At 49.1% G+C, this 27,580-nt stretch overlaps 1 protein-coding gene across 1 annotated transcript in view; it reads left to right on the top strand.

Annotated features, from left to right (window-relative positions):
• The window catches only part of ppp1r18 (protein phosphatase 1, regulatory subunit 18), a 39,424-nt gene that overhangs the window by 4,973 nt on the left and 6,871 nt on the right, over nt 1-27,580 (top strand). Inside the window, exon 2 of the mRNA XM_063047447.1 lies at nt 21,374-21,593. Within this exon, the coding sequence (XP_062903517.1) occupies nt 21,374-21,593 (220 nt within the window). The remainder of the gene's footprint in view (nt 1-21,373; nt 21,594-27,580) is intronic.

Here is a 27,580-nt window from a genome sequence, read left to right as displayed (position 1 = left end):
TTAGAGAGAGTGAGGGTAGGAGAGTGGGGAGGGGAGATTTAGAGGGAGTGAGGGAAGGAGAGTGGGGAGGGGAGATTTAGAGAGAGTGAGGGTAGGAGAGTGGGGAGGGGAGATTTAGAGAGAGTAAGGGTAGGAGAGTGGGGAGGGAGGAGGAGAGAAAGCAAAGAATTAGAGGGTAAACTGTCCATTGATAGAACGAGAGAGAGAGATGCAGACAGAAACGGAGAAAGAGCACAAATTGTCCATTGATAGAACAAGAGAGAGTGAGACAGACAGTCGGGGGGGCGGGGGAGAGAGAGAGCATAAACTGTCCACTGATAGAATGAGAGAGAGACAGACAAACAGAGAGGGGGAGAAAGCACAAACTATCCACTGATAGAATGAGAGAGAGAGAGGCAGAGGGAGAGAGAGAGAGAGGGAGGGGGAGAGAAGAGCAAACAGTCCACTGAGAGAGATTTGGAGAGAAGAAGAAAAAGCGAGAGGAAGGGAGGAGGGAGAGATAGAAAGAGTGCGAGAAGGAGAGAGGAAAGAGCAAGTCGTCAACTGAGTGGGGGAAGAGAAACAGGGAGAGAGGAGAAGGAGGTGAGGGGGCAAGAGGGAGAGAGAGATCTGGATGTGAATGCTGTGATTTTGAACTTCCAGCACTAAACCCTGAGTAGGCAGTTTCTGTAAGTACTTGCATAGTTTTGCTGAGGTCTGCAGATCCTGGTGGAGTGCAGACAAGGGTTTGCCCCATAAGCTTTTGTTCATAAAATCGAGGGAAATCGACAATGCACAGATGACCATCGACAGGCATCCGACTTTGGGGCTCGGTGCCGAACCAGAAGGTCGCAGATCCAGGTCCTTGCAGGAGAGTGGCAACAGGTCGGGATATGGCCCTGTGATCTATAGACCCCAATAGACAGGTCAGGATATAGCCTGCGATCTATAGATGATGTATAGACCCCAACAGACAGGTCAGGATATAGCCTGTGATCTATAGGTGACCTATAGACCCCAATAGACGGGGTCAGGATATAGCCTGTGATCTATAGGTGACCTATAGACCCCAATAGACAGGTCAGGATATAGCCTGTGATCTATAGACCCCAATAAACAGGGTCCGGATATGGCCTGTGATCTATAGATGATCTATAGACCCCAATGGACAGGTCAGGATATAGCCTGTGATCTATAGACCCCAATAGACAGGGTCAGGATATGGCCTGTGATTTATAGACCCCAATAAACAGGGTCCGGATATGGCCTGTGATCTATAGATGATCTATAGACCCCAATGGACAGGTCAGGATATAGCCTGTGATCTATAGACCCCAATAGACAGGGTCAGGATATGGCCTGTGATCTATAGGTGATCTATAGACCCCAATAGACAGGGTCAGGATATGGCCTGTGATCTATAGGTGATCTATAGACCCCAATGGACAGGTCAGGATTTGGCCTGTGATCTATAGGTGATCTATAGACCCCAATGGACAGGTCAGGATATGGCCCTGTGATCTATAGGTGATGTATAGACCCCAATGGACAGGTCAGGATATAGCCTGTGATCTATAGGTGATCTATAGACCCCAATGGACAGATCTGGATATAGCCTGTGATCTGTAACGGAGGAGAGCCAGCAGTTCCCATTGGACAGTGGAGATGGGGTTACTCTGAGGGTGCTGTCGACTGGGGACAGGGGTCGACTGTATGAACTGTGCACTCAGTTGGGGTTGATAGGGATTTTTACTCACTTCTCGTACAAAGACCAGATGGTTTCCTGCTCTGTACATTGGATAGAACATGTACTTATATGGCATGATTGCTGAATATGTCAAAGGGAAACTGCGTACTTACTGGGGATTTCAGAGGAGTTGTGGGGGGGTGGTGTTGGAATCACATTGGAACCTACCAGATACTGAAAGGCCTGGATGGAGTGGATGTGGAGAGGGTTTCTCCATCAGTACGAGAGCCTCAGAATAGAAGGATGTCACTTTTGAACAGAGATAAGGAGGGATTTCTTCAGCCACAGGGTGAAGTGGAGTGTGTTGCCACGGAGGCCAAATGCAGACGTGTAGTTAACAGCAGCATGTATTTGTCCGGCATTAGATGTGTGCAAAGGGTAAAAAGCTAGGTAAGAGGGTGTAAGGGACTGGACAGACGGGGCAAAGAAGGGAGTGAACGGCTCTCAGCATCTCTGTCCGCAAGGCAGTGGAGTTGGTAAAGCCTCACACACTACTGACTGGTGGTTTGGGCAGAGGGTGGCAGACTGAGGTTTAACCTTGTCAATGGGGTATTCGTCACTGATGGTAAGCAGATCACCCCATATCTGAGACCAGACTATCTGACACCCACTTTTACAGAATCCTCAGCACAGAGAGATGACCGTCCTCACACGCTGGGTTCAGCTATTTCAAAGTACTGTTAATGTCTGATGTGTATCGGACGTGTGTGATCCAATTAAATTACAGCCTGTCGATCGTCGGCGTCCTTTTATAGAAATCATCTCAACAGAATTAGGCTGACGGTGAAACTCACATTCTGTGTGGGTGTGTTTGATTCTGTGCATGCACTGACCTATATCTGTGTCTCCGTATGTGTATTTCATGAGTGTGTGTCTGTGTCTTAACGCTTTATTTACTGGTGTGTGCCTGTGTGTGTGTGTCTTTCTCTCAATCTCTCACTCTCTTTAACTTTCTCAATACCCCCCTCACACACCCCCTCACTCTTCCCCCCACTCTCCCCAATCGCTCTGTCCCCCTCACTACCCCCTCAATCTTCCCCTTTCCCTCTCAAACTCCCTGCCCATTGCTCTATCAATCTCCCTCTCTATCTCCTCACTATCTATCTCTCTTCCCCACTTGCTCTGTCTCAAGCTCCTTCTCACACTTCTCCATTTCCCTCTCTCTCTCCATCTCCATTCCCCCCGTCAATTTCCCTCTCTCTCTCTCTCTCTCTCAATCTTGCCCTGTCTCCCCCTCCCCCTTGCCACATCTCTCTCTCCCCATTGCCATGTCTCCCGCTCTCCCACTTGCCCTGTCTCTCTCTCTCCCTCTCGCCCCAACTCCCGTCCCCCTTCCCTCTACGTTCCCCCCTCTCTCTCTACCACCCCTCTCTCCTGCACCATCTCTCTCTGCCCGATCTCCCTCTCTCCCCGACCCCTTGCTCCCCCGATCTCTCCCCCCTATCTCTCCCCTATCTCTCCCCCATCTCTCCCCCATCTCTCCCCCCTCCATCTCTCCCCCCTCCATCTCTCCACCTCCATCTCTCCCCCCTCCATCTCTCCCCCCTCCATCTCTCCCCCTCCATCTCTCCCCCCTCCATCTCTCCCCCCTCCATCTCTCCCCCCTCCATCTCTCCCCCCTCCATCTCTCCCCCCTCCATCTCTCCCCCCTCCATCTCTCCCCCCTCCATCTCTCCACCTCCATCTCCCCCCCTCCATCTCTCCCCCCTCCATCTCTCCCCCCTCCATCTCTCCCCCCTCCATCTCTCCCCCCTCCATCTCTCCCCCCCTCCATCTCTCCCCCCCTCCATCTCTCCCCCTCCATCTCTCCCCCCTCCATCTCTCCCCCCTCCATCTCTCCCCCCTCCATCTCTCCCCCCTCCATCTCTCCCCCCTCCATCTCTCCCCCCTCCATCTCTCCCCCCTCCATCTCTCCCCCCTCCATCTCTCCCCCCTCCATCTCTCCCCCCTCCATCTCTCCCCCTCCATCTCTCCCTCTCTCCCCCTCCATCTCTCCCCCTCCATCTCTCCCCCCTCCATCTCTCCCCCCTCCATCTCTCCCCCCTCCATCTCTCCCCCTCCATCTCTCCCCCTCCATCTCTCCCCCCTCCATCTCTCCCCCCTCCATCTCTCCCCCCTCCATCTCTCCCCCCTCCATCTCTCCCCCCTCCATCTCTCCCCCTCCATCTCTCCCCCCTCCATCTCTCCCCCCTCCATCTCTCCCCCCTCCATCTCTCCCCCCTCCATCTCTCCCCCCTCCATCTCTCCCCCCTCCATCTCTCCCCCCTCCATCTCTCCCCCCTCCATCTCTCCCCCCTCCATCTCTCCCCCCCTCCATCTCTCCCCCCTCCATCTCTCCCCCCCTCCATCTCTCCCCCCTCCATCTCTCCCCCCCTCCATCTCTCCCCCCCTCCATCTCTCCCCCCCTCCATCTCTCCCCCCCTCCATCTCTCCCCCCCTCCATCTCTCCCCCCTCCATCTCTCCCCCCTCCATCTCTCCCCCCCTCCATCTCTCCCCCCTCCATCTCTCCCCCCCTCCACCTCTCCCCCCTCCATCTCTCTCTCCCCCAATCTCTCTCTCTCTCCCTCCCAATCTCTCCCTATCTATCTGTCTCTCTCCATCTCTATCTATCTATCTCTCTCTCTCTCTCTCTCACTCTCACTCTGAATCCTCTATTTTTCTTACTGATGCCTACTCTCCTCGTACACACATTACGTGTGGAATCCAATCACACTGATCACTGGCAGTGACGATGAAAGCAGTCAAGTTACCCCAAATCCCAAGGATGTGAAATTTGTCCAAATGAGTGCAACTGGGATCCTTTCTCCCCCCACCCCGACTCCTTCCTGCAAGTCCCCGCAGATCTTGCCCGCCATTCCTGGGCTGTCTGTGAATGAATGCCACTCTGTGACTGTCAGGCCAACAGCTGGCTGCTCTCTGCTGCTCAGCTTGTCAATGTGTCTCCAGTCATCGGATAGTTATGTGCTGCGACATTCCTCAGCACCCTTCCACATCTTGTAGATCCATCCGCTTCGTTTCGGGACGCAAGGAATCAGATTCACCATCAGGTTTAATGTCACTGGCTGATGTCGGGAAATTTGTTGTTTTGCGGCAGCAGTGCAGTGCGAGATAGAACAGAAAACATTAAATTACAGTACGGTAACGACCCTATACCTCATCCCTGAGGAATGACAGTGTTTGTCATCGAAATGTCGGCTATAATCGATCACTGTACCCAGCTAAGAGGAGTTTATTCGTGTGTGTGTGTGTGTGTGTGTGTGTTTAATTCTTCTTGGGCAGTCTCGTCATTGGTCTTTCCATTACTGTGAGGGCAACCTGGTTCTCTTGCTGAGGTGTATTGAAAGTGGAACCAAGTGCAGAGGCAGAGATGTTGAGAGATAAGGTCTCACAGTATGACAGCACAGAAACAGCCCCTTCAGTATAACTCATCCATGATGACAGGGGTGCCTTCCTGAGCCATCCCCAGTTACCTGTGTTTGGCCTATATCCCTCCAAACATCTCCTATCTATGTGTGGTTTTGCCAGAGATGGGGAATCGAGAACTAGACGGCGTGGATTTAGTGTGAGGGGGGTGGGGGGGGGGGAAGATTGAATAAGAACACGGGCAGCAACTTTTACAGCCAGAGGGTGTTGTGTGTGTGCTCGAATTCTGCTCCAGTGTCTTATGGTCTTGTGTATAGGATGCATTACCAGAGGATGTGATAGAGCCAGGTACGTTAACGTTAAAAAGACACACAGGCAGGTATGTGGATAGGAAAGGTTTACTGGGTCTACAGACCTCTTGGTTAATGGAATTGGTCCATGGCATAAAATAGGTTCTGAAGCCCTAGTTTTTAAAGGAATATGGGACACACATGGAGCAAATGCTGGGTATCTTGGTCGGCATGGGCCAGATGGTCTGAAGGGCCTGTTCCCATGTTTTATGACTCTATGCCCTGTCTGATTGAGTTAGGAGAGCATATTAATGGAACGAAGGTGAGTGAGAAGGGTGAAGGGTCTGTTGGGATGTCACTGCTGACTGGGGGCGTTGGCACACATACTGGGTTGATGCTGAGGTCTTTTATAGTCATAGTCATACTTTATTGATCCTGGAGGAAATTGGTTTTCGTTACAGTTGCACCATAAATAATTAAATAGTAATAAAACCATAAATAGTTGAATAGTAATATGTAAATTATGCCAGGAAATAAGTCCAGGACCAGCCTATTGGCTCAGGGTGTCTGATCCTCCAAGGGAGGAGTTGTAAAGTTTGATGGCCACAGGCAGGAATGACTTCCTATGACGCTCTGTGCTGCATCTCGGTGGAATGAGTCTCTGGCTGAATGTACTGGAGAATGTGAAGACTAGTGAGGCTGTGAATGTGCAGCGAGGGCGCTGAGCGATTCCCCCCCCCTCACCGCGTGGCCCCGCTGCCGTGTGACACAGGCAAATTGAGGGCAAAGGTCAGCCTTGTGGCGAGTGGGTGGAGAGTTGTGCCTGCGCCATCGTGCGATACGCCCAGAGGGAGGGGGTTGGGTTGAAACGCTGAGACACGTGTAGCTCCTTGCACTGCACGGCGCTTTGAACAAGGTGATGAAAGTGTCAGAAGCTGTTGGTAGGATGGGTACAGAGGAGCCGTCCTCCTGGCGGGAGGGGCATGGGGGAGATTATCGGGAGGCAATACTATTCATGTTTAAGAGGGGGCACCAATTTAAAAATCGTAGCTTTGGGTGTCCAGGTCCAGCACCTCACCACACAATCTGGAGAGTCCCCCAAAAGTCCCACAGATGTCCACATCAGAGAGGGAAGCAGCAATAAGCCGTTTGAACCAACTCCACCGAAAGCTTGTATCTGGTCCTGCCTCTCAAGTTTACTTTCCCAGCTAGTCTCTGTAATCCCTTAATTCTCTTAGTGAACTGAAATCCAATCTTAACTGCACTGTGCAATGAGCCTCCACTTCCCATGGCTGACTTCCAAAGACGTGCAGATCTCTCCTCATCTCACTTGTACACAGCCAGCTCCTGGTCCTCAGATCGAGCCCTCGCGTCAGAATTCTGCAGCCTCAGAAAGCAGTGTCTCACTCTCTGTGTTCTCAGTCCCTCTCAGGATCTTGCATGTCTCAATGGGATGGTTTCTCAATCATCTAAATTCCAGTAAGTACGATGCAATCGCACTCTATCATAACCAGGAATCGGTGTAATCAATCTGAACTGCACTCAATTCCAGACCAAATACTGAGTAATCTGCCTTTAGTTACAAAGATCAAGCTCCAGATATGGTCTTACAGGAGTTTTGTACGAGACCTTTCCATTCCTATACCCACATCCCTTTGCAATCCATATAGTATAGGAGCAGAATTAGGCCATTCAGCCTATCGAGTCTGCTCTGCCCTCCTATCATGACTGATTTTTAAAAATCTTATTCTCCTGCCTGCTCCCTGTGTTCACCGCTTTATCAGTCATGAACCCATCAAACTCGGCTTTAAATATCCCCAGCGACTGAGCCTCCGCAATCCTCTCGGGCAACGACTTCCTCGCACGAGACAAACAAGTATCCGGCTGAAGAGATGCCCCTTCAACCCAGTTCTAAAGAGACGTTCCTCTGTCCTGAGGCTGTGCCCCCCAGGACGCTGGACTCTCATGCCACTTGAGTCTATAGCCACTTTACACTCGTGTCGTAACTGATTGTGTTCCGTCATGTGAGCATTAAGGCATTTAGCGAACCATCACACCAGAGCCTCTGACTGTTCACAGTGTCTAGCTTCCCACTTCAACTTGTATTGACACAGGGGGAGGCTATTCGGCCCATTGGGCTCATGCTACCTCCCAGGGGAAAATCTCATCGTCCCCTTTTATTCTTCCTACCGGGATAAATAATCTCACATTTTCTTTCTTTATGTTCCATCCACTTGCCCACTTCCCTGTGTGTGTCACCCTGCAAAGATCAGTGTCACAGCCAGTCTCCCATCTCCAGCACACTACATACCTTACACACTCCCTTTACCTAAATGACTCACGTAGCTTGCATGTCGCGGTGTACCCAGTACTCAGCCCAGTTAGTTTCAGTTCCTGAGAACCGACTTGCTGAGGTTGATGGGCTTTTGGAGACGCAGACTGTGCCTCCAGCACAAAATAAAACACAAGAATAAGTTGGGGGAGGGGGGGGCGGGAGGACTGATGGTGCTCGCTGCTGTGTTTGGGAGAGGACAGGGGGCTTTGGGGGTTCTTGCATTTTTTCTGTCATTCATTCTTTGGGGATTTTTCTTCTGTTTCATGGATGTCTGTGAAGAGTAAGAATTTCAGGTTCTATATTGTATACCTTCTCTGATATTAAATGGGACCGTTCAACGAGTACAACTGCAGGCCGCCCAAGGTCGGTGAGACAGCCGCAGATAGACCGCTTCACCGACCACCTTCGCTGCATCCGCCCACAGGCCGTCTGGAGCTCTCCATCCCAGCCATTTTAATTCTCCCCTTTCCCTCCCCAGCATGTGTGCCCTCGACTTCCCCCACTGCCAGGGTGAAGCTAAGCACAGCCCGGCGGCTCGAGCTCCCGGTAACTGTTCCACCAGGATCTCTTTCCTCTCTCCCGATCCAGCTGGCCCCCACTGCCTTGGCTCTCTCCCTCTCGCTTCCTCCCCCATCTTTTTATACCAGCAACCTCCCGTCTTTCTTTCAGTCCAAACTGACCCAAGTCGTCTATTCCCCTTCACAAATGCTGAGCTTCCCCCGGCTTTTAGTATGTTGGTCGGCGTTTGTTGGGTGTCAGGAGATGTTGAGTTCAGGTTTCAATCAGGTTTATTGTCGTACACACAGGTACGGTGAGGTACAGGTACAGTGAAAAGTTTTCTTGCAGCATCACAGGCACCGCAGACAGAATATAAGTTATATGTAAAATTATACAACACAGTGATAAGAAAGACTGCAAAACAAGACCATCGTACAAAAAAAAACAACTCAGTCGAACACTAGTAGCTGAAGAGATGGTCCATAGTGTTCCATGGCTGAGGTAGGTTTAGAGTTGTGCAGATTGATTCAAGAACCTAATGGCCGAAGGGAAGTAGCGGTTCCTGAACCTGGAGGTGTGTGGAGGTATGGTTCTGTTCCTCATACCTGATGGTATCTGTTCCTGAATCTGGTGCTGTGGGGAAAAAAACTAGAGGTAGACAGGAAAATGGGAGTTTAGATGCAGACGAGAAACGGTGTAATTGTACAGCACAGGCTGGAGGGAGCGGGGCAAGATGAATCTCCCCAAAGCTGCTGATGTGTTTTGCTGTGGACCACGTCTGGAATTGTGCTGTGTGTGGGTTTGCATACGTTCAGTTCCTCTCTCGAGCTGTGTGGTTTACAGGCTGCTTGTGAAAAATAAGTTGGTTGTTTTGTGGGAGGAAGCAAAACGGATGAATTTGCATTTATGTCAGTCCTTTTCTGGCCTTGAGTCATCTCCAAGTGCTGCCCAGCCAATGAGGTGCTTTCGTGAGGGGGGAAGTTGATGCAGCATCCTCTCAATACAACAAACAACTCAATGGCCAGGCAGGGGTTTCTGTGATGGTGGTCGAGCGGTACAGACACCAACTGAAAGTTCAGACGGAGCTGGTGTAAGAAATAAGGGGCGATTTATTAAAGACTGGTGCACAGCAGGAGACTAGCCAAAGCTTGCGTATTGGAGAGGAATTGGGTACAGCGTTTGTGTTCTGAGTTGACAAGATTACCAGGAGAACTACAATTTGATAACAGAATGGTGGCTACAGGAAGATTAAATAACGGACTAGGTCCTGATGACAGAATGAAATGATTCTCCACAGGTCTTACAGCAAATCCAAGTTTCTGATATGCGAGTGACAAAATTAGTGAAGTTTCTGAAAGCAGGGTGTTGTCACTGCTGCATTTGGTGTCTGTAGATCCCTGTTTTCACATCAGCACAATCTACATCCCTATTTGTTAGTTAATAGCCCTCACTGTTCTTTACCCCACAAGGGGTAACTGTGAGCCAGAGGCACGTACCCTCCTATTGGACAGTGGAGGAGAAGGCCCCGAAGGAGGGGACCTGCCTGTGGCTCACAGTTCTCGCTACTACCACGGACCCTTGTCACTGAGAATAAGATTTGACTCCCAGCATCTCTCACAGGCGCCCGATTCCTCTGGTGCCGTGTTTCCCGCAGCTGACACTTAGAGCATAGAGCATCACAGGTCTTTCAGCTCATGATGGTAGCTGACCTTTAAACTGTGAGATCCATCTAACCCTTCCCTCCTACATAGCGCTCCGTTGTTCTATCGTCCACGTGCCTATCTAAGAGTTAATTAAGTGCCCCCTAATGCATCTGCCACTACTACCCACCACTTACTGTGTGAAGAGCTTACATCTGACACCCCCCCCCACGCTTTCCTCCAATCCCCTTACAATTGTGTCCCCCTCAATTGAGTATTTTGATTGAGGTGATTAATAAGAGCAGGGCGGTGGGTGGTATCTACCTGGATTTTAAGGGATTTTGGCAACGTCCCTCACGGTCGTGCTGGATCCTGATACCCTTAACACGAGGAATTCTGCAGGTGCTGGAAATTCAAGCAACACACATCAAAGTTGCTGGTGAATGCAGCAGGCCAGGCAGCATCTATAGGAAGAGGTACAGTCGACGTTTCGGGCCGAGACCCTTCGTCAGGACTAACTGAAGGAAGAGCTAGTAAGAGAGTTGAAAGTGGGAGGAGGAGGGAGAGATCCAAAATGATAAGAGAAGACAGGAGGGGGAGGGATGGAGCCAAGAGCTGGACAGGTGATTGGCAAAAGGGATATGAGAGGATCATGGGACAGGAGGCCCGGGGAGAAAGACAAGGGGGAGGGGGGGAAAACCCAGAGGATGGACAAGGGGTATAGTCAGAGGGACAGAGGGAGAAAAAGGAGAGTGAGAGAAAGAATGTGTGTATATATATATAAATAAATAATGGATGGGGTACGGGGGGAAGTGGGGCATTAGCGGAAGTTAGAGAGGTCAATGTTCATGCCATCAGGTTGGAGGCTACCCAGGCGGAATATAAGGTGTTGTTCCTCCTTCTTTGGAAGTCGAGAATGAAGCGTAAAACCTGTTGCCTGCGGCCGGTTTACTAAGTGCCTCGGGGACGAGAAAGAGGAGCCGAGAGAACAGAGGAAAAGCCAGTTGTGGTTGTCTCAGGCTCTGACTAGAGATAAACAATATGGCAGTGATAACAATTAACCAGTAAAACAGGCAGATTCAAGTAGCATGCTAACTAATGAAAACCAAGTTTCTAGAAAAACACAGAAGTAACTGTACTGTAATTACTGGAAAATTCTTTGAAGAATTACATGTTACTCTCTATGGTGGGTGGAGGCTGCTGATGCTTTCATTTTGCTGAGGTGAGGGGGAGGGGTGTTGCTTTGCCACTACTTGTGTGTGGGAGGGGCTTCAGGTTGCAACATTTTTACTGTCACTCATTCTCTGGGGCACTCTTCTGTTTTTGTGGATGTCTGTGGAGAACAAGAATTTCAGGATGTACATCGTATGCATTCTCTGATATTAAATGGAACCTTTGGACTGTACAGGAGATTATATAAAAATACAGGCAACCATAGGAAAGTTAAAGTAAAATGAAAGTAACAGTTCTGCATCCCGATCCAACAGTGGGCTCTCTCAAAGGGTTAAAAAGCATGGGATGCACGTTTGCAGATGTACTGCATATAAAACTTCGGTTAGACTTCACTTCGTGATATCGTGCGAAGTTGTGATCGCCCCTTTAATGGAAGGATATCGAGGCTCTGTAGACTGAGCCAGAAGAGGTTTAACCAGGATGCTGACTGGATGAGAAAGTCTGAGCTGTCAGGGCAGGTTGGACTCACCTGGATGGTTTAGATTCCAAGCTGGCTTGCCCATAGGAGACAGGTGGTAATGGTGGAAGGGTTTTACTCTGGCTGGAGGTCTGTGACCAGCGGTGTTGCGCAGGAAAGTGACGGAGCCCGGACTGCAGACTCGGGTCCCGAGCACACCTTCCCTTTGAGAAAAAGCAAGGAAAATGTGCTGGATTGAAACGCAGAGGCTTTCCATCCCCACTCTCAATTCAGCTTCATCAGATTGCTCAATGGGCACCTGCTCAGTATTTTCCCCTCTCTTTTTGCATGGCTTAGTTAATTTATTTTATATCTATTTATTGTAATTGATAGTTTTCGTTATTATGTATTGCATTGTACCGCGGCCGCAAAGCAACAGATTTGACGGCGTATGCCGCTGATACTAAACTTGGTTCCGATTCGGTCAGATCAGTGCTGGGGCCTCTGCTGTTTGTGATTCATATAAATGACTTGGATGAAAGCGTAGGTGGCTGGGTTAGTAAGTTTGGTGGAGTCACTGCTGGCATAGAGAGGTGTCAAAGGAAAGAGCAGCATACGGAGAAGTTAACAGATCTGGGTGGAATGATGGCGGACATCACTGAAACCGAGCAAGAGTAAGGCAGTGCACTTTGGGAGCTGAAATGTGAGGGGAAAGAGTACAGTAAATGGTGGGGCCGTTAATTGCACTGAGGTACGGAGGGATGTTGAGGAACAAGTCCACAGTTTAGTTGAAGTCATGTATAGAGCTAAATAAAACATTGTTCCTCTGGGGCCAAGGTGCAAAGAGTCAGACACAACACGTAGAGTCAGACACAGCTCACATATAGAACATAGAATAGTACAGCACAGTACAGGCCCTTCGGCCCACAATGTTGTGCCAACCCTCAAACCTTGCCTCCCATATAACCCCCCACCTTAAATTCCTCCATATACCTGTCTAGTAGTCTCTTAAACTTCGCTAGTGTATCTGCCTCCACCACTGACTCAGGCAGTGCATTCCACGCACCAACCACTCTCTGAGTAAAAAACCTTGTTCTGATATCCCCCTTGAACTTCCCACCCCTTACCTTAAAGCTGCACCCACTTGTATGAGCAGTGGTGCCCTGGGGTTATAGCTATGATTGGGCATGTAGAGTCAGACACAGCTCACATATAGCTATGATTCGGTACATAGAGTCATAAAACAATATTTGCACTGTTATAATAACACAAACTGTTGTATAAACATGTGAAAGAGTCTCAGCAAGAGATGAAAAGTGACCGGTGCAGGATGAGAGTGTGTCTATGCGTTGTGGGGCGGGGGTAGGGCGGTCAGACGTGGTATTACACGTGTGCCGGGTGGTAGCAGGATGTTAAGAGGTCTAACAGTCTGGGGGAAGAAGCTGTTACCCAGCCTGACAGTTCTGGTTCTTGTGCTGCGGTGCCTTCTGCAGGAGGTCAGAGAGACTGTGGGAAGGCTGGGAGGGGTCTTCGACAACGCTGCAGGTATATGTCCTGAACAGGGAGGAGGAGAGACCCTGATGATGCTTTCAGCATAACTCCCCGAGCGTGACTACGCAAGCAGGCAGGGTGATAAAGAAGGCAGGTGGCGTTCATTGCTCGAGGTGTTAAGTATTAGCCAAAAGGAAGTCATGTTGCAGATATATATATGTATATATATATATACACATAACCCTTTGGTTAGGCTGTTCTTGGGAGTATTGCGTGCATTTCTGGTCGCCCCATGACAGGAAGGATGTGGAGGCTTTAGAAACTGCACTGAAGAGGTTTACCAGCAACTTGCCTTGATTAGATGGTATTATCTGTAAGGGGAGGTTAAGGCAGATTTGGTTGCTTTTATTGGAGAATCAGACGCTGAGGGGAGACCTGAACGAAGTTTGTAAACTTGTGAGGGTATAAGTCAGAATCTTTTAAGCAGGGCAGACGTATAAAGTACAGTACCACAAGACACATGAGATGTGTGGGGCAAATCTTTTACACAGGGGGCGATGGGTGCCTGGGGTGCGGTGGTGGGAGCGGATACAAGGCTTTTCAATAGGCACGTGAGCACTCAGCGGGCTGAGGGATCTGGTCCACGTACAGGCAGGAGGGATTTAGTTTAATCTGGAACCTTGTTCGGTGCAGACGTCCACAGACCGAGGAGCCTGCCCATGTTCTATGTCGTATGTTCTGTGGGTGTATCCCCGTCAGGTAGCACGAGCACGTTTGATCTTCCCCACCCCACGAGCCACTGGCAGAGGTAAGGAAGCACTGAGCCACGGCTGACCCTCGGCACGCTGCAGTGTACCAGTTGGCTGCCCTATTTTCTGCCCCAGGCAGCAGCGAGACCGGTTTGCCCACTGTACTTTGCCCCAGCCACAAGTGCCCGTCCAAGGACAGTCCAGTGTTGGTCGTGGACTGGGCATTCCGTCTCCCTCATCCTCTCCACCACCCACACGACGCTTTACACTCCAGCCGACCCCAGTTCAACTCCCGCCGCTGCCTGTAAGCAGATTGAGCGTTCTCGCTGTGACCGCGTGGGTTTCCCCCGGGTGCTCCGGTTTCCTCCTACAGTCCAAAGGTGTACCGGTTGGCAGGTTAATTGGCAAATTGTCCTTTGATTCGGCCAGGGTTAAGTTGCGGTTTGCCAACGTAGGAATGGGGAGGGGAATTGAAATGGCTGCAGCCAGGAGTTAGGGCCAAAGGTGTTGGTTGCCCAGTCTACACCTGACTGTTTTTTAAACCCCTTTCTCCCACCTTCTCCCCATAACACTTTACCAATCTACAACCTATTAGTCTGTGCCTTGTATATAATGACTTAGTCTCTGCAACCCTTTGCAACGCTGAATTCCGCAGATTCGCCACCCACTGACTGAAGAACTTCCTTCTCACCTCTGTTCTAAAGGGACGTCCTTCTATTCTGAGGCTGAGTTCTTGGTCTTGGGATCTCCCACTACTGGAAACATCCGCTCCAAGTCCACTCTAGGCCTCTGTAGTTCAACCCTTTCACAGAAACTCCCAGCTGCAAAGTGACTAACAGCATTGCCCACATCCCAAACAGGAATTGGGAAGTGACTGCAGGAAGGGGAATTCCTTTGGAAACACCGGGTGATTGTATCACAGGCTGAAGGGTTAAGTTCAGTCCCCAGGGGAAAGGCTTGCAATGTGTTTGTGGACACTAAAACAATGACTGGAAAATATTTCAATGCTTTCCTTGAGGGAAGTATAAATTGGTTCAATCCCAACAAATGCACGAAGTTCTGAAAAACAAGGTGATTTAGTAGGTCAGTACCGGGAATCTGCAGCGACTCGAGAGCTGGGAGTTGTTTACCTTCAGGAGGTTAAGGGTCATAGTGTTTTGAAAGGATCGGCTGGCCGGGGTGGGGGTGAGTTGTTTCCACTGACATTATAAAAAAACAGATTGATGGTGATGTTGCAAGTTCCACCAAGGGTAACGAGAGCTTTTTCTGCACTTTACCCAGAAAATTTGTGATTCGGAAAATACTGCCCGCAAAGCAAGTGGCACCAAGCAAAATCTGCGGTAGATAAACGATGAGGGGAAGGCCCAGCGAGTCTCCAAAGGAAGTGGGGAGAGGCAGTGGGGGTGGGGGGGGAGGTGATGAAGAACATCATTCTTGCAAAGAGCAAAGCGGACGGGCCGCCGTTGAGCTTTATCTGTCCAGCGTTGAATATAGATCAGCAGGAGCAATGTTAACATGAAGCTGGTTGTGAAAGGGTTGAAGGATGATGATGCCAGACGGTGACATTTAGTGATGAGCTGGAGGTTAGGAATGCAACTTTTGCTGTTTTCCCTGATTTGCAGGCTAGAATCCTGCCTGGTGAAACATTCAAGTTTGCCAAGAGAGAAGCCCCAGCTGGCTCAACCTTTCCTGATACGACACGTTCTGTAAATCTGAAACAAATCGGCATGCTGGCGTTCGTTGAGTATAGGAACTGGGACGTCGTGTTACAGCTTACAAGGTGTTCAGTGAGACCTCGCTTGAAGTACCGCGGGCAGTTCTGGTTGCTGAGTCGGAGGACGTGATGATTAAGCTGTGGAGAGGGTGTGGAAAAGATTCAGAAGCATGTTACTGAGACTGGAGGACGTGGGTTATAAGGAGAGACTGGATAGGCCGTCACTGATTTCCCTGGAGCAAAGGCGGCTGAGGGGCGATGTTGCAGAGGGGCGTGGATAACGTGGAGGGCCGCAGAGTGAGATGGAGAACTAAGACAACAGGCGTATAGAACTGAGGTCTGAGTGGCCCTGCACAGTGCTCACTCAATCCACGTTCGCCTTCTCCATTGTGGACGAGGTGCTTCAGAGTGTAGCACAGACCCTTTGGCCCACAGTGTCTGCACTGACCATGAAGCAACCCAAACTAATCCCATCTGCCCGCACATGTCCCTTATCCCTCCATTCCCTCCGAAATCACGTACTGAGCCTGTTTAAATACATCTTAAATACAGTCAAGTTCAAGTTTAATTGTCATTAATCATGCACCTGTGTACAGCTAAATGGAACATCGTCCCTCCGGGCCAAGGTGTAATAGACAATACACAGAGTCACACACACAGCACATAGAGGATAATAATATTATCATAACTGGGGCCACCACTTCCCCTGATGTGCCTATTTGAATGCCTTTGAAATGTCACTTCCTGCTTCCACCATCTCCCCAGGCACCAAGTGCTCTCTGTTTTGAAAAAACAACACCTCATAACACCTCTGTGAACTCTTCCCCCTCTCACATTTAACCTATGCCCTTTAGCGTCTGGCAGTTCCACCAGCTAGTAATCCCAACCTCTCCTTGTACTTCCGGAACGTAAGCTGTCCGGTTCCTTCCAGAGAAGCGACCTACCCCATTGACTATTTGCCCATCCCGTTGGTGCGGGCTTCCATTGATTCTGTTTCGGTTATTGGATTTATTGAGAATGCCCACAAGCAAATGGATCTCCGGGTTATTTGTGGTGACGTATATGTACTTCCTGACAGGCTGCATCACTGCCTGATATTGGGTGGGGGCTACTGCACGGGACCTAGAGAAGCTGCAGAGGGTTATAAATTTAGTCGGCTCCATCTTGGGTACTAGTCTACTAAGTACCCAGGACATCTTCAAGCAGCGGTGTCTCAGAAAGGCAGCGTCCATTATTAAGAACCCCCAGCACCCAGGGCATGCCCTTTTCTCGCTGTTACCATCAGGTAGGAGGTACAGAACACTGAAGGCACACACTCAGCGATTCAGGAACAGCTTCTTCCCCTCTGCCATCCAATTCCTAAATGGACATTGGACCCATGAACACTACCTCACTTTTTTAATATACAATTACTTCTGTTTTTTTGCACGATTATTAATCTATTCAATCTACGTATACTATAAATTGATTTACTTGTTTATTTATGATTATTTTATTTTTTCTTCTATATTATTTATTGCATTGAACTTGCTGCTGCTAAATTAACAAATTAATCCCATTGGTGCGGCCTTTCATTGATTGTGTTAAGGTTATTGGATTTATCTACCTGCCAATAGGTGCAAGATCATAATGAGGTAGATTGTGAGGTCAAGGGTGCATCTTATCATACTGGAGGTCCATTCAATGATCTGATAATGGGGATAGAAGGTGTCCTCGAGCCTTCAGGCTTCTGAATCTCTTCCCCGTTGGGAGAGGGGAGAAGAGGGAACGTCTTCCCCCAGGGTGGGTGAGGTCTTTGATTATGTTGGCTGCTTTACTGAGGTAGCAAGGAATATAGAGAAAGAGTCCGTTGACGGGAGGGTGGTTTCCTGTGACGTGTTGAGCTGTGTCAACAACTCTCTGCAGTTCCTTGCAGTGTAGGGCAGAGCAGAGAAGATGGGAGAACTGAATACAGGGAAGCGAGGGACAGAGGGGAAGGTGTGGTCAGGATAGCTGTGGATATTGGTTCTTAGCTCATCTGCTGGGACCGGAAGCTTCAACGTCAAAGTGGAGTTTATTTGTCATGTGCGCCAGTACATCTATGCACAGGTGCACTGAAAAACTTGCTTACAGCAGCCCGACAGACACAGAACACACAGGCTGTGGAGGGGCGAGTCAGGGGGACTGTGGGAAAGGGAGAGAGGGTGGAAACCGGCAGTCACATTGGTGAAACTTTCCAGTTCCAACTGAGACCAGCAAGTACGGTACGGTACCAGCAGAAAGGGAGTGGAGTTGTCTGATCTATGCATCCCACAGAGATGGTCGTAACTTGAATTGCAGCGTTCAGAATCAGATTTATTATCACAGATTCCTGTCTCGCAACGTGTTGTCTTACAGCAGCAGTACAGTGAAAAGACATAAATTACAAATATCAAATAAGTAAATCATGCAGAAAAGAAGAAATAATGAGGTCATGTTCATGGACCATTCAGAAGTCTGACGGTGGAGGGGAATCTGTTCCTGAATCACTGACTGTGGGCCTTCAGGCTCCTGAATCACTGACTGTGGGCCTTCAGGCTCCTGAATCACTGACTGTGGGCCTTCAGGCTCCTGAATCACTGACTGTGGGCCTTCAGGCTCCTGAATCACTGCAGACATCCCACCCTGCAAAAACTCATTTCAGGGAGATAGCACCATCAATTTGCGGGAGACTTCCGGGAGAGGTGGGATGTCTGCAATAGAGCAGCTCCTCAGCAGCTAACCAGCTAGTTTAAATAACGTTAACTATGCTAATGAACGAATGACACCTGTTAAACTCACCTCAACATGTCTTTTACAGTCTTAACCCACCATGGGCAATAGAAAAGTCACTGTAGCAAACAGTGCAGCGGGCAACACTGTCATTATTTTTGACCCCTATTAGGCAGGGGTACACTTTAGTGTAATCTGGGGTGACGTACATTTTATATTTTCTTTTTTTGGAACACTCTGCCATCGCGTACTCTTGCTCACGCACTGTCTCTCTCTCTTGTGGTCGCTCTTTCTCTCTCTCATGCTCTCTCTGCCCCTCGCTCTCTCTCACTCTCTCTCTCTCTCTCTCTCCCTCTCTCTCTCTTTCTCTCTCTCTCTCTCTCTTTCGCTCTGTCTCACATTCTCTCTCTCTCTCACGCTCTCTCTGTCTCTCTCACACTCTCTCGCTCTCTTTCACGCTCACTCTGTCTCTCTCGCTCTCGCGTGCTCTCTCACTCTCTCTCTCTTTCGCTCTGTCTGACGCTCTTTCTTTCTCTCACGCTCTCTCTCTCTTTCACGCTCGCTCTCGCGCTCTGTCTCACTGTCTCTCTCGCTCTCGCGCTCTCTCTCTCTCGTACTCACACTCTCTTGCTCGCTCGCTCTCAAAAAAATTGATTTCTGTGATATTGTATATAACTTGCGGGCATCAGGGAGCCACTATCAATATGCGGGAGACTCCCGGAACTTCCAGGAGAGGTGGGATGTCTGGAATCACTGACTGTGGGTCTTTAGGCTCCTGTTTCTGAATCACTGACTGTGGGTCTTTAGGCTCCTGTTCCTGAATCGTTGAGTGTGGGTCTTCAAGCTCCTCTACCTCCTCCCCATTGGAATCAATGAAGAGGCCATGTCCTGGGTGGGGAACATCCCGAGTGGTGGATGCTGCCGTCTCGGTGTGCCTGCTTTTGAAGCTGCCCTTGCCGGTGGGGAGGCTTGTGCCCATGATGGACCTGACTCTACAACCCTCGGCAGCCTCCTCTGACCTTGTGCATTGGAACTCCACGCCAGGCGGTGGTGCAGCCAGTCAGAAAGCCCTCCACCGCGTGCCTATAGAAATCTATAGGGGTCTCTGGTTCTATACTGCATCTCCACAAACTCCTGACCTAGTTGAGCTGTCGCCTTCCTCCCACCAAATCGGACCTCTTGCTCGGAGAAATTAAAGATGGCAAAGTATTCCTGGTGTCTTTCTATCCCTGATGAAGAGCCTCAACCTGAAATGTCGACTGTTTATTCCCCTCCATAGAAGCTGCCTGACCTGCTGAGTTCTTCCAGCGTTGTGTGTGTGTTGCAACGTGACCTGTCCTTTCCTTTCTCAGCATAAACAGTTAGCAGTTGCCATGGGAGGATGTGCTCAAATACTACTCAGGGGTGGCTGGAATGCCGTGTACCGACAGTACAAGCTGTTTTACTGGATGTTTACCTGTTCAACAAGATCCAGGCAGGTTTGTCCTGACGGACCATTTCCCTCAGTTTTAGAAGGAAGCTTCCTGTTGGGATTTATTGCAGTTTGTTCTAAATGTTGTTCCTTTTCAGACTGTCAGCAGTGCCAAAGAGACCAGTGTTTATTGTCTCTCCTCGGTTCTGTTTTAGACCGAAGCCCAAGCCACCAACGCCCCTCCGCTCCTCCCCTACCACCACCCCCCCCACCCCACCCCGCCATCACAGTTCACAGCTCCAAGAGTTGCAAAGTAGAGACGCCCCAGCCAGCTGACGCTGGAATCTGGAGCAACGCACGATCAGCTGGAAGAACACAGCAGGTTGGGCAGCATCTGCGGGAGGGGAGGGGAGGGGACTGGCGACATTTTGGGTGAAGGACTGAGAGCCGAGGCAGTGATTGGTGGACTGAGGAGGGGTGAAAGGTGACTTAACGGTGGTGCCTTCTAGGGATTTACAAAGTAGGCTGGGAGAGGCCGATGCAGGCACTGGCTTTTGGTGGCCCCCTTCAACTTCAGTGGGGAGCAAAGTGTCTCAGGGTCAGATGGTGTCAGAGGGTCAAAGTGTCTCAGGGTCACATAGTGTCAGAGGGTCAAAGTGTCTCAGGGTCACACGGTGTCAGAGGGTCAAAGTGTCTCAGGGTCACATGGTGTCAGAGGGTCAAAGTGTCTCAGGCCCTTCAGCGCAATGCACCCATTTGCCCAAGTTTGGCCTCTGTAAAACTCTCCTGGCGATGCACCTGTCCAAGGGCTCTCTTAAATGCTGATAATGTACCGGCTTCAACTGCTTGAAGAAGTTGCCCCTCGAGTCCCTTTTTGAGAGCAATGAGATCTCTCTTTGCAGCAACTGAGACTTTGATGTTTGAAGTGGCCTCTTACAACAGAAGGAAGTCTGGAGGTATCAACATAATCTGAATCACATTTACTACCAATGGTTGGGTGGGACTACAACCAGAGGTCATGGGTTAAGGGTGAAAGGTGAAGGGTTTAAGGGGAACATGAGGGGAAATTATTTCACTCCGGGGGTTGTGAGAGTGTGGAACGAGCTGCCAGCACAAGTGGTGCATGTGAGCTTGATTTTAATGTTTAAGCGAAGTTTGGATGGGCACGTCAATGGTAGGACTATGGTCCCGGTGCAGGTCGGTGGGAGTAGGCAGTCTAAGTGGTTTCGGCATGGACTAGATGGGCCAAAGGGCTCTGTTTCTGTGCTGTACTTCTCTAAGGCTCCATGTGTCATGGAGCTTGATTTTGCAGCAGCAACATTAAAACAAAACTGTACGGTACAACATTAGATAAATAATGCTCAAGAGAAATAAGACAGTGGTGTTCATGGGTTCAGGGGCCAGCCAGAAATGTGATGGTGAGGGGGTAGATGCTATTCCTAAGACTCTGAGTGTGGTTCTTCAGATGGCACGAACGTGAAGAGGGCATGATCTGGTGGTGAGGGTCCTTCCTGGCAGGTGCCGCCGTCTCGAGGACATCCCTGAGGGTGGGGAGGGTTGTGCCGTGATGGAGGTGGCTGACACTCCAGCCCTCCGCGATCCTGTGCATTGGAGAAGTTGTGCCAGGCCGTGCTGGAGCCAGTCACAGTGCTCTGCACCGTACACTGGCAGACATTTGCAATCACTGATTCCGAAGGCAGTCACACGAAATGGCAATGGTTGGACAGACCATCTGGGCTCATGTCTGACATTACCTGGGTCCTTAACCTCTCCCTTCCTCTCCTTTTCCTTGCAGTTGAACATCTCTTTTAACGAGTCTGAGTCCATCTTCGAGTACCCGTCGGAGCTGGCGCTGCTGGCGGAGTTTGGCGCAGGCGAGGACGAGGTGCTGCCCCAGGTCCGAGAGCCTCAGGAGGAAGAGGAGGAGGAGGAGGAAGAGGCGTTGGTCTCTCGCCGGGAGGCGCCTGGCTCGCCCGTGGTCAGAAGGGCAGTCCGCAGGAAACCGCTGCTTGTAGGTAGGGGTCTCGGCATGGATCAGGAGGAGGAGGCAAGATCGAAGTGCCCTCCACAACCCTCCCAACGGGACACTTCCCAGTTGGGCTGTTCCATTACTGAGTGTGCCCTGCTCATAACCTTCCCCCAATGTGTGTATCCCCCAATCCTGACACCAACCTCCAACATCACCATCTCTGAATCACACTCACCCTGTATCATAGACTGGGAACATCACCATCTCTGAATCACACTCACCCTGTATCATAGACTGGGAACATCACCATCTCTAAATCACACTCGCCCTCTGTCATAGACTGGGAACATCACCACCTCGAAATCACACTCACCCTGTATCATAGACTGGGAACATCACCACCTCGAAATCACACTCACCCTGTATCATAGACTGGGAACATCACCATCTCCAAATCACACTCACCCTCTGTCATAGACTGGATACATCACCATCTCTAAATCACACTCACCCTGTACCATAGACTGGGAACATCACCATCTCTAAATCACTCTCTCCCCGTATCATAGACTGGATACATCACCATCTCTAAATCACACTCACCCTGTATCATAGACTGGATACATCACCATCTCCAAATCACACTCACCCTCTGTCATAGACTGGATACATCACCATCTCTAAATCACACTCACCCTGTACCATAGACTGGGAACATCACCATCTCTAAATCACTCTCTCCCCGTATCATAGACTGGATACATCACCATCTCTAAATCACACTCACCCTGTATCATAGACTGGATACATCACCATCTCCAAATCACACTCACCCTCTGTCATAGACTGGATACATCACCATCTCTAAATCACACTCACCCTGTACCATAGACTGGGAACATCACCATCTCTGAATCACACTCACCCTGTATCATAGACTGGGAACATCACCGTCTCTAAATCACACTCACCCTGTATCATAGACTGGGAACATCACCACCTCGAAATCACACTCACCCTGTATCATAGACTGGGAACATCACCACCTCGAAATCACACTCACCCTGTATCATAGACTGGGAACATCACCACCTCGAAATCACACTCACCCTGTATCATAGACTGGGAACATCACCATCTCCAAATCACACTCACCCTCTGTCATAGACTGGATACATCACCATCTCTAAATCACACTCACCCTGTACCATAGACTGGGAACATCACCATCTCTAAATCACTCTCTCCCCGTATCATAGACTGGATACATCACCATCTCTAAATCACACTCACCCTGTATCATAGACTGGATACATCACCATCTCCAAATCACACTCACCCTCTGTCATAGACTGGATACATCACCATCTCTAAATCACACTCACCCTGTATCATAGACTGGGAACATCACCATCTCTAAATCACACTCACCCTGTACCATAGACTGGGAACATCACCATCTCTAAATCACTCTCTCCCCGTATCATAGACTGGGAACATCACCATCTCTAAATCACACTCACCCTGTATCATAGACTGGGAACATCACCATCTCTAAATCACACTCTCCCTCTGTCATAGACTGGGTACATCACCATCTCTGAATCACACTCTCCCTCTGTCATAGACTGGGTACATCACCATCTCTAAATCACACTCGCCCTGTATCATAGACTGGGAACATCACCATCTCAAAATCACACTCACCCTGTATCATAGACTGGGAACATCACCATCTCTAAATCACACTCTCCCTGAATCATAGACTGGGAACATCACCATCTCTAAATCACACTCACCCTGTATCATAGACTGGGTACATCACCATCTCTAAATCACACTCTCCCTGTATCATAGACTGAGTACATCACCATCTCAAAATCACACTCACCCTGTATCATAGACTGGGAACATCACCATCTCTAAATCACACTCACTCTGTATCATAGACTGGGAACATCACCATCTCTAAATCACACTCACCCTGTATCATAGACTGGGAACATCACCATCTCTAAATCACACTCACCCTGTATCATAGACTGGGTACATCACCATCTCTAAATCACACTCACCCTGTATCATAGACTGGGAACATCACCATCTCAAAATCACACACACCCTGTATCATAGACTGGGAACATCACCATCTCAAAATCACACTCACCCTGTATCATAGACTGGGAACATCACCATCTCTAAATCACACTCACCCCGTATCATAGACTGGGAACATCACCATCTCTAAATCACACTCTCCTTCTGTCACAGACTGGATACATCACCATCTCTAAATCACTCTCACCCTGTACCATAGACTGGGAGCATCACCATCTCTCACCCTGTATCATAGACTGGGTACATCACTATCTCTAAATCACACTCATCCTCGATCATAGACTGGGAACATCAGCATCTCTAAATCAGTCTCACCCTCTATCATAGACTGAGTACATCACCATCTCTAAATCACACTCACCCCGTCACCCTGTGTCATAGACTGGATACATCACCATCTCAAAATCACACTCACCCTGTATCATAGACTGAGTACATCACCATCTCTAAATCACACTCTCCTTCTGTCATAGACTGGATACATCACCATCTCTAAATCACTCTCACCCTGTATCATAGACTGAGCACATCACCATCTCTAAATCACACTCTCCCTGTATCATAGACTGGGAACATCACCATCTCTAAATCACACTCACCCTGTATCATAGACTGGGAACATCACCACCTCGAAATCACACTCACCCTGTATCATAGACTGGGAACATCACCACCTCGAAATCACACTCACCCTGTATCATAGACTGGGAACATCACCATCTCTAAATCACACTCTCCCTGTATCATAGACTGGGAACATCACCACCTCGAAATCACACTCACCCTGTATCATAGACTGGGAACATCACCATCTCCAAATCACACTCACCCTCTGTCATAGACTGGATACATCACCATCTCTAAATCACACTCACCCTGTATCATAGACTGGGAACATCACCATCTCTAAATCATACTCACCCTGTACCATAGACTGGGAACATCACCATCTCTAAATCACTCTCTCCCCGTATCATAGACTGGGAACATCACCATCTCTAAATCACACTCACCCTGTATCATAGACTGGGAACATCACCATCTCTAAATCACACTCTCCCTGAATCATAGACTGGGAACATCACCATCTCTAAATCACACTCTCCCTGAATCATAGACTGGGAACATCACCATCTCTAAATCACACTCACCCTGTATCATAGACTGGGTACATCACCATCTCTAAATCACACTCACCCTGTATCATAGACTGGGAACATCACCATCTCAAAATCACACTCACCCTGTATCATAGACTGGGAACATCACCATCTCAAAATCACACTCACCCTGTATCATAGACTGGGAACATCACCATCTCTAAATCACACTCACCCCGTATCATAGACTGGGAACATCACCATCTCTAAATCACACTCACCCTGTACCATAGACTGGGAACATCACCATCTCTAAATCACTCTCTCCCCGTATCATAGACTGGGAACATCACCATCTCTAAATCACACTCACCCTGTATCATAGACTGGGAACATCACCATCTCTAAATCACACTCTCCCTGAATCATAGACTGGGAACATCACCATCTCTAAATCACACTCTCCCTGAATCATAGACTGGGAACATCACCATCTCTAAATCACACTCACCCTGTATCATAGACTGGGTACATCACCATCTCTAAATCACACTCTCCCTGTATCATAGACTGAGTACATCACCATCTCAAAATCACACTCACCCTGTATCATAGACTGGGAACATCACCATCTCTAAATCACACTCACTCTGTATCATAGACTGGGAACATCACCATCTCTAAATCACACTCACCCTGTATCATAGACTGGGTACATCACCATCTCTAAATCACACTCACCCTGTATCATAGACTGGGAACATCACCATCTCAAAATCACACTCACCCTGTATCATAGACTGGGAACATCACCATCTCTAAATCACACTCTCCTTCTGTCACAGACTGGATACATCACCATCTCTAAATCACTCTCACCCTGTACCATAGACTGGGAGCATCACCATCTCTCACCCTGTATCATAGACTGGGTACATCACTATCTCTAAATCACACTCATCCTCGATCATAGACTGGGAACATCAGCATCTCTAAATCAGTCTCACCCTCTATCATAGACTGAGTACATCACCATCTCTAAATCACACTCACCCCGTCACCCTGTGTCATAGACTGGATACATCACCATCTCAAAATCACACTCACCCTGTATCATAGACTGAGTACATCACCATCTCTAAATCACACTCTCCTTCTGTCATAGACTGGATACATCACCATCTCTAAATCACTCTCACCCTGTATCATAGACTGAGCACATCACCATCTCTAAATCACACTTATCCCGTATCATAGACTGGGAATATCACCATATGATTATCTTTGGGAGATGATCATCTTTCGTTACATTGCTGGCCAATTTACAGCACAAAGGCAGGATGGGGTGGGGTGTGTCCAGGGCCCTGTCATAATCCGGAGAATTCCCAGCCAGGAGGCTGGAACTGCTCACGTGTATTAAACTAGATCTTCACTCTAACGTGTTAGGAGGTTTCTCACCCCACTCTTCTCCCTGGCCCCACAGCTGATCACCAACCTCAGTTGACCTCAAAGAGTTCGAAGCTGGGTGTAGAATTTGTCATATTTATTTTGAAGTTTGCACTTAGAGAGCGAGAAATGGGTTGGCAGCAGGGCTTGGAGGTGTGAAGCTACCAGAAGGCCTGTTGCCATGGGAACACTGCCAGTGATTTTCAGTTTGTGGAGCCGTGCCAAATGTCTTGAGAAAGCTCACCATCTTCTTTTGATGTGGAGTTTGTGATTAGGATCGAGAGCGATGGCTCCTTTACTCTAGACCTTACCTGACCATGCCTGCCCTGGGAAGGTTCGGATAGTGTAGAGGGAACCTTCTGCTCCAACCCAGACTGCTGCTGCCCTGGGGCTGTTTGCTGGGGCACAGAGGATGGACCTTTATTCTTCCAGGTTGTCCCCCGTCGCCCTTTGGCAACGTTAGGACAGAAGCAACTTTACTCTGTGTCCAACCAACAGGAATTCTGCAGATGCTGGAAATTCAAGCAACACACATAAAAGTTGCTGGTGAACGCAGCAGGCCAGGCAGCATCTCTAGGACGAGGTGCAGTCGACGTTTCAGGCCGAGACCCTTCGTCAGGTCCTCTTCCTAGAGATGCTGCCTGGCCTGCTGCGTTCACCGGCAACTTTTATGTGTGTTTCTGTGTCCAACCTGTGGTTTACAATGTGCATTGTAGAAGAAGATTAGCTGGCCCATCGAATCCCCAATCACTGATTTTTCTGAGAACATTTCTATCTCCCCCATTCATTCACTCATTTTCCTGTAACCCATCTCACCCTCAGCCCACCTGCTGCACCCAGGGGTGCATATGGGATCATTTACAGTTAATGGGACGGTGCAGAGGGAACTGCACAAAGCTTTAAAACCAGCAGTACTGTGGGGTTCTCTCACACTCTGTGAACGGTTAAGAATCATTTTCCAACAAGCATGCATATACAGAAACCTACAGGCACGCGCGCACACACACACACACACACACACACACACAAATGAGCATGCATGCACCCATTCACACACACTTTCATTGTCTTGTTCCGTTTTCCGGCCCTCAGAATGGAGGGTGGAATGGAGCCTAAACATTGGCAGAAAGTGGCTATTTTCGGGTGGGATTTCTGATGTACCCACAGGCTCGCTGTTTAGGTCAGAGACAGGGTGACCAACTGCGGTGTTAATTTACCAGGCTCACTAACTAATAAAGAGTTAAATAGGTGTGAAAGATAGCAATTTCCAGCATGTGATTTTCAGGTTTAGATAACCAACTCCGTCTTCCCTTTTGCTCAAATTGTACTTCTCTCGTCCTGTGGAGAGTATTCTGACAGGCTGCATCAC

The sequence above is a fragment of the Mobula hypostoma genome, chromosome 5, assembly GCF_963921235.1.
Source record: "Mobula hypostoma chromosome 5, sMobHyp1.1, whole genome shotgun sequence".
In the NCBI taxonomy this organism is placed as follows: domain Eukaryota; kingdom Metazoa; phylum Chordata; class Chondrichthyes; order Myliobatiformes; family Myliobatidae; genus Mobula; species Mobula hypostoma.
Note: the sequence above shows the minus strand (reverse complement) of the source record. Positions and strands in the feature narration are given on the sequence as shown.